Below are 8,156 nucleotides of genomic sequence, written 5' to 3'. Positions count from 1 at the left end.
TCCCAGTGGGGGACGTGCAGGAGGCAGCCGGTCAATGATTCTCTCTCATCATTGATGTTTCTATCTTTCCCTCTCCCTTCCTCTCTAAAATCAATATATATAAAAACAGAAAAGAAAGAATTCATGCCCAGGCCTTGTCCCTAACCAAATAACTCAGCGAGGCAGAGAACCAGAGGGCAGGGGCAGCCGCATTTGAAAAACCCACCACCTGACTTCGGTGCACAGTGGAAGCTGAGAACTCTGGATCAACACAGAAGGTGTCACTATGAGGTTTCAATTTCCCAGTAAAGTTTTACTGGGCGCTATTCTGCTTATATCATCCACTAAAATTTCCCAGTGGCATATAAACTCATGGAAGTTTGGCTATGCATGACACAAGTCACTGTCCAAGAGCCGTGTCTGCATTTCCACGACAATATAAAAGTCATCCTACAGGTTCAGGCTGTAGTCCCTAGTTCTGCCGGTACCACTTACATCTACTGTCTAACCCAACAGACCTGGCCTTATCATAAATTAGGCATATTGACACAGCTCTACTCACAACACAAACACCCTGAGAACTTCAGTTTCACTCGACTATTTGCTTATGCAATGGGGTTCAGATCCATAAATCTCACTTATATCGGATGGGTTTTTCTTTTTTCTTTTAACAAGACACCTAAAGCCTGAACACTTCTACCGCTGGTGAAACCTGTAAATGCACAATGTAACAGCCAATGCTGAAATGAAGGGTACTGGACTAGGACTAACATTGCTCCTTGGCACACAGAGGTAAATAAAAGGACCTCCCTCCATCCCATTTATTTCTTAACAAAAAAGAATTATCTTTTGTATGATACACTAGGAGGAACAACTGTGCAGTGTTTCTACTAGCAAATATCTAGTCAGAAGTTGATTTGCAGCATTTTTTTTGCAGGCCTGACAATTCAGTCAGAACCCGCAGCTTGGAAAACAAACGCCGCACACCCCGAGCCCTTGGTGCCACCCCAGGGACAGAGCATCTCCAGGAAATAGACAGGAAAGAGGCAGAGCCCCAGTGCTTGGTTTCGCTGGGCACATTCTCAGATTCTTCTGGGTCCCTGTCACCAGATGTTTTGTTGTTGTTTTTACTGTATTTTCCCAACCAGACTAACTGCTTCTCCAGGCAGCACAAATCTTCTCGAAAATGTCACTATGACCCAGATTTATTTGAGTCCCTCATCTGTGACACATGGTGGCTCCCTGGCTCATCCAGAGTGAGCCCAGAGGCAGAGAGGTGCACAGAGGAGTCGCGCCAGGATGAGAAGGTCTGGGCTGGAGATACGTGGCCACTTGTCCTCAGCCCTGGCTGCTCAGCCTGCACAGCGTCACGGGGAGCCTGTTAGAAGTGGCGACCCTCTGACCACCCGGACCCACAGCGTCCCGGGCTGCCCGTGGGTCTAGCCCAGTGGTCGGCAAACTCATTAGTCAACAGAGCCAAATATCAATGGTACAACGATTGAAATTTCTTTTGAGAGCCAAATTTTTTAAACTTAAACTATATAGGTAGGTACATTGTTATTAACTTAATTAGGGCACTCCTAGGCTGGCCTTTGCTAAAAACGTCCTCAATCTGATTGAGGTATTCAATCGCACTGTACATGTGCACCCGCACATGGTATTTTGTGGAAGAGCCACACTTAAGGGGCCAAAGAGCCGCATGTGGCTCGCGAGCCGCTGTTTGCCGACCACTGGTCTAACCGCTAAGGCAACATGCCCGGTGTGGGTCCATGCCTATCCCGACCACAGTGGAAGTTCCTGCGCCTTAAACATGGGGAGCAGACAGTGACAGAGGGCAAAGGTGTCTGCTTTGGGAGAAGAAAACTCACAGATAGATATTAGGAACTCATCCTCCAATCCCAATGCTAACATGCCTGAAGCCAAGTCCACACACTTAAATGCTCCGAAATGTATCGGTGCCGGGCCAACAGGAGACGGTGGGTAGACTGAGCATACACGCCCGACACAGATGCTCACAGGGGACCTCCAGTGGGAAAGAGGCCATCGCAGGACATACACGCAGGGCCACCCCCGGGGGGTGACTCGGTCATCTCTGGCCGCAGCCCCGGTCTGCGTGCGGTTCAGAGCGTGAGCTCTGGGATGCGGACCCACGAGCTCCAGTCCTGCCTGTCACCCGCTCGTCCTGTGGTTTGGGGACAGTGATGGAGGCCACTCCACCACTCAGGTCCTACATCTGCAAATGGTGTAATAAAAATGCCAACCGCCATAAAGCTGACTGGGAATTAAAGGAAATAATTCCTATAAAGCACTTCCACAAATGAGGTCATAATAAGTGATTATCATAATCATGCGCACTTAGCCTTAAATGCGTTTATTCTCTCTCCTCTCTCTCTCTCTCATACACAGAGTACCTACGATATAATAAAAACATTCAGACAGCATATTTTAATTTTAATAAGAGAGCAGAAGGGACAAGTGCCTAGACCAGTGCTCGGCAAACTCATTAGTCAACAGAGGCAAATATCAACAGTACAACGATTGAAATTTCTTTTGAGAGCCAAATTTTTTAAACTTAAACTATATAGGTAGGTACACTGTTATTAACTTAATTAGGGTACTCCTAAGGCTTAGGAAGAGCCACACTCAAGGGGCCAAAGAGCCGCATGTGGCTCGCGAGCCGCAGTTTGCCGACCACTGGCCTAGAGAGAAACAGGAGAATGAGGAGGGAGTTAGGAAATCACCATGAACAATATTAAGTGTGTAGGAATCTGAGCAATTACTCGCCTCCTTGAAAAGTCATAAAACCTGTGCTGACAGGAGGAGCATGACGGCGAAGATAATGAGTCAGGAACTGCTGGAGTCTGTTACACGGGGGTCAGTGCTGGGAGAGAACTCAGGATAAGGAGACGGGAATGTCTGGTGGTGGGAGGGGGGGAAACCAGGCAGGTTTTTGAAAAGGTGATTTTAAGCAATGACGTGAAGCGAGTGAGGCAGTTAGTCACGGGCACACGGGGAGAGGAAGCGCAGTAGCAGCGCGTGTGGAGAGAGTGTGGGGCCCAGCAGGAGACCTGGTCAGAGGAGAGGTGGGTGATGTATCAGGACTGGCCACATGCACCCGGGCCGGCTCAGGACCCCGTCCTGGCCGTCGCTGAGGAGGCTGGGCATGAAGCGTCGGTGATGATTACGGACTAGGAACGGCGGCAGCGGTACCTGCACGTGGCCCTGTCGTGTTCGGCCCTTCTATCAATCACTGAAGGACACAGAAGGCACGGCTCGTCAAGGTTACCCAGCTGTTACACACACCGGTCACCAGAATCACACTTCAAAACCATCCCAACCGAACTGGCCAAACCAATGCTGCAACACTTCACCGGTACCAACTGTTTGGGGGAAAGCTTTTTACAAACCCTTTCTCAAGTGCAGCTAGAAATCAGTCTACTTTATCAATGAGTTCATGGCCAAAGGGACAACATACTGTAGGAGTCAAGAATGGGAGACAGGCCTGGCCGGTGCGGACCAGTGATTAGAGTGTCAGAGTGGGCACTGAAGGGTCTCAGGTTCGATTCCCGGTCGAGGGCATGAACCTGGGTTGCGGGTTCACTCCCCACCCCTTGTCAGGGCACATGTGAAAGGCAACCAATCGACGTCTCTCTCACATGGATGTTTCTCTCTCTCTCCCCCTACCTCCTTTCCACTCTCTCTGAAAAGCAATGGAAAAAACACCCTCCACTGAGGGAAATAAATACATAAATAAAAATATATAATTTTAAAAAGAATGGGGGATAATTACTTAGAGCGAGAGAGGTTATGCAGGGCCCTGCCTTGAGAGAACAGTGGCCCTCGGTGTAGGGGAGAGGCTCCCTGTGAGGCTGGAGACCGCGGAGTGCATTGGGGCAGGTCCCACGGGGACAGCAGGGATGGTGTGCCCAGAGGACAGGCCTTTGACAAGAGGAGTCCCTAGAGCAGCTCTAAAGGAAGCAGCTACTCCAGGACCCTCGCCATCTGAAGTCCGGGAAGTAGAAGGCAGCATCTGCACTCCGTGTGGCTGCAGAGACCAGGGCAGGAGGGCGGGGGACCCCGGGCAGGACCTGGCTCAGTCTGAGAAAGTGCGTTTGAGAACTCAGGTCTGTTCGGGAATGGGGCGGCTGCCTCGCACAGTCGTCCTGGCGCTGGTACATTCCCGGCCGCTGCCAAGCCAAGCATCGCCGGCGCACTGCCATGACAGGTACACATCCAGATGCATTAATACACCATCACACCTCCACCCAGCGATGCTGTGCTGGGCGCCACTTTCAAACATCGAAACTCCAGGTGCTACTCCTGTTCCGCTGTTTCAGCCACAAATCACAGTTCGGTTCCCCCTCCAGGGCTTTCCTCGGTCCCTCCCCGCACACTCCCAACTCTGTCCACACCCCTCCACCTCCAGCACCATCGCGCACCCCCACCCCCACCCCCGGCCCCGCAGGAAGGGGCTGCAGAGGGGGGCTCTATGGCGCCCCCGTGTTGGGGGCTGAGGTAAGAGCTGAAAACATTCGCTTCGCTGACCCCCTCCAGCAACCCCCACCTCGAAGTACCCCCCTCCCCCCTCGGCCAGGTACTGCCCTTGACGGAATCGAACCTCAAGCCTTTAGTCCAGGGGCCCACGCTCTATCCACTGAGCCAAACGGGCCAGGGCAGAGGTGCCACCAAGGTGTTGGCAGCTGCTGCAGGACCTCTGAACATAGCGACAAGCACTGTATTTGAGCTTCTGACCGGGGGAGCTTTAGAACCAGGGGAGATTCTGCCTGGAAACCCCGTGTCAGCTCTTCTCCCGCCGGTGCACTTGGGCAACAGGCAGAACCCGCGCCAGAATCTAGCAGCTTTGTTTCAGGGGCGGGCCTCACCTTCGTATCTGCTGGGCGAGTCGCTCGCTTTCTGCGGGGTCGCCACGCGGAGGAATATCTGCTGCCTCCACGAGTGTCTCCGCGTCTTCACAGGCGTCCCGCTGGGGTCGTCGAGATGGTGGGCTTTGGCGTCCACGTCCCTAAAATTACAAGAGAATCGATTTATGACTGGTGAGGAGCTAGAAACAGGTATTTTAGCTCATGTTTTTGTCTTTTAAACAACACATTATAATATCAACTATCTTTGCCTAAGGAAATACAATTAGATCCTTGCAGAAGTTAAGTCCAGCGCAGAGTGGGCCATCACTCCTGCGCGCTGCTTTCTTTCAGGAGGCTCTGCATAAAGGGCGAGAGGACATGCCCCTCATTTATTTCCATGGTAAAGAGATTCAGAAATACCCTCCAGGAATCCTAGCTTCCAGCTGGGCCTCTCTGGGCGCCACTTCATTATGCAGAGGAACTGCCTACAGGGGGCGCTGTCACCAGGGCCACACTCCCCGCTGGTCTGCCTGTGGGAGTATTTTCACAGCACAGGCCTGCGCCTCCACAGGTCATCACACAAAATACAAGTTAAATCACATAGAACCGCCAAGGCAGTATAATTACCCGGTCACTTGCTGATGACTACTGACTTAACTTTTATATTTTTAAAACTACAAAACACAGTACATTTATCAATATACATAACTAGCATCGAGTCATTAACATGCTTCTTATTCGCAGGACAACTTGGGGAAGGAAGCCCTTATAATCTACACCTGAGTGTGTGTACATATACAGAGGTGGGCAAAAGTAGGCTTACATTTGCTCGTCTGGAAAATAGTACAATCATTAATAAATAATCTTACAAAATAAACTGTGTTTCGTGCACCCTCAACTGTAAGCCTACTTTTGCCAGCCCGTGTACATACCCACAACTGTGCAATCACGGGCACCTACAGATCGGACACCCAGCCACACGCTCACTACCCACAGCTCCAATGTCACTTAGAGAACTGAGTAAGACCTTCTTGAATCTTCTGAAAACAGCAGCATATTAATAATCGAATCCTCGTCAAAATTAGAAGAGGTTGACAGTACATTTTTTAAAATGACATTCAGTAAGAAAAAAAAGTATAAGAAAGAAGATACAGTAAGATTTAGCTAAAATGACTTTTCAAATGGCAAAAGAACAGCTGAAAATCCCTGTATGTCTAACAGTTCAACACTCCACCCAGGCTTGAAACAGCTAAAGGAAGCCCTACCTTTTTGTGCTCATAAAGTCAGAGGTGTTATTTTCATCTACAGGAGCCAGAAATTTTAGGAAATTTGGCACAGAGGAGGAAGAGTGGAGTTTTCTCCGCAGGGCATTGCGGTAGGAGATGCTGAGAGTTCGGTTGGAAAAAGAGTTCAGGATAAAGAAATACAAACAGACAAAGTGTAAAACACCAGCTTCAAAATTAAAGCAACATTTTAGTTCTAATGCTAAGAGAAAGTAAACCAGGTGGGAAATTAAAAATAGCTTACAAGTGAGATTGAACTTGAATTTTTCAGTTAATAAAATTCCATTTTAAATGAATGGAACCAATGAGTTAATTTAAAAGCATCAGTCCATTTAGTTATGCGAGATGAATGAATTCCGAGAGCTGCCATGCAACACGGTGCCTGGGGTTAACAATACGGTGTGCGGCCCTTTAAACACTTGTTAAGAGTGCCGATCTCCTGATAAGCGCTCTTACCAGAATAAGGGAAAAACAAAACCACCAAAAAAATCAGTCCATCTTCCAAAATGACTCTTTCTTTCAAACTGGAAAAATTAATGAGGGTGTTTCTCATGTGGCACAAACTGCAGTGTCTAAGGTCAAACACGTGTTGTTAACGTGTGTGCGTGTGTGTGTGTGTGTGTATTGGGGCAGGGGAATGTGACAGTAAGTATATACAAATGGCTTGCCATCAAGACCTTTTGAGGAAATTAAAATTTAGAAAAAAATTTAATTTTGAGAAAATTAATCAATAGTAAAATTAAGTCAGTTCGAATGATAGACTGAAAATAATGAAAATAATAAAACCACACACACACACACACACTCGTGGCCCGGATCCCCTCCATGCAGCACATCCTCTCGGTGCGAACCTCCCCGGAAGACAAACGACACTGAACTTGCCATGCGAGTGCGCTCACCTCTTAGGCACGGCATTCCCACTTTGTTCTCCACTCGTGTTATGTTTTAAGGACTTAAAAAAATTTGGTGAGGAGTCGGAGGGGTTAAGACGAGGTGGAGGAGCAGGAACTGAAGGACCTGAGCAACTTTTAGACTCGCCAACAGGTGGATGATTCCCACTAAATAGCAAGTAGAGAGAAAGCACTGGGGTTTAGAGGCAGAGGGGGGCCAAGGGGACTAGGGGGGCACGACAGAGGGGCAAGAGGGCCGTGTCTCACTTCGCTTCTGCATCCCGACTCTCAGTGGCAAAGGTGGTTTTTAGTAAAACAAAGAGTATTGTGAAAGGTCACCCTTGATCATTTCCCACATGTCTCCACAACCAATAGTACTGTTTCCTCTATCCCCTTTTTAGGAACAGACAGGAAAAAAATTTCAATTGAAACAAAAGCAAAGAAAAGCAAACCAAATTCCAGAGTTTTAAAAATACATCTCTCTTAAAAATGAACAATAACCTGCCTTGAATATGAATGTCTCATTTCCTGGACATAAATAAGAAGAGTTCTTACAGGGTGCGGAACGTGCAATAGGTAGGGGAGAGAGGGGGAGAGGAGGGGAGGGAGAAGGAGGAGGTGGGGGGGAGGACATTTCCCCCTCCCCCCATGTCTCTCAGCCACTATGTCCGGCATGACCCATCAGGAAGCTGCATTCCCAGGGGAGGAGGGGAATGCGCTGTCAGGGACACTGATCCCCCCACCTCTGCCTTGTGTGCAACACCAGGCTTATTAGGCAGAGACCGAGACCTCTCTAGACAGGAACGTTTGCATTCGCATTGAAAATGCCAGGACTGAGTGTGGCAACCCAGTGGAGAGGTAGAAGAAAAGGCCCCAGTGTGAGTACAGAGCTTTAAGACACGTGACAAGACCCTCATAAGGCCTCCAACCGTGTTGTCTCTACAATGTCGTATTATCAGATATTAGCTTCTGCAGTGTGTCCTGCTTGGGGATCCTGGTTATCCAGCAAATTCCAAAGAATTGCCCCAACTGCTTTCAATGGCTGCCTGAAGACAAAGCCGAGAGGCCCTGCTACATTGTCTCAGGACTGTCCATGCCGTCACCTCTTCACTGGGAACATTTCAACCCCCAACCCCCACCTC

At 49.0% G+C, this 8,156-nt stretch overlaps 1 protein-coding gene across 1 annotated transcript in view; it reads right to left on the bottom strand.

Annotated features, from left to right (window-relative positions):
• TBC1D1 (TBC1 domain family member 1) overlaps window positions 1–8,156 on the bottom strand; it is a 205,435-nt gene that overhangs the window by 62,607 nt on the left and 134,672 nt on the right. Inside the window, exons 12-14 of the mRNA XM_006759336.2 lie at window positions 7,024–7,182; window positions 6,107–6,226; window positions 4,863–5,002 (exon numbers count right to left, since the gene is read on the bottom strand). Of these exons, the coding sequence (XP_006759399.2) occupies window positions 4,863–5,002; window positions 6,107–6,226; window positions 7,024–7,182 (419 nt within the window). The remainder of the gene's footprint in view (window positions 1–4,862; window positions 5,003–6,106; window positions 6,227–7,023; window positions 7,183–8,156) is intronic.

The sequence above is a fragment of the Myotis davidii genome, unplaced genomic scaffold (genome assembly GCF_000327345.1).
Source record: "Myotis davidii unplaced genomic scaffold, ASM32734v1 scaffold235, whole genome shotgun sequence".
NCBI classification, from domain to species: domain Eukaryota; kingdom Metazoa; phylum Chordata; class Mammalia; order Chiroptera; family Vespertilionidae; genus Myotis; species Myotis davidii.
Note: the sequence above shows the minus strand (reverse complement) of the source record. Positions and strands in the feature narration are given on the sequence as shown.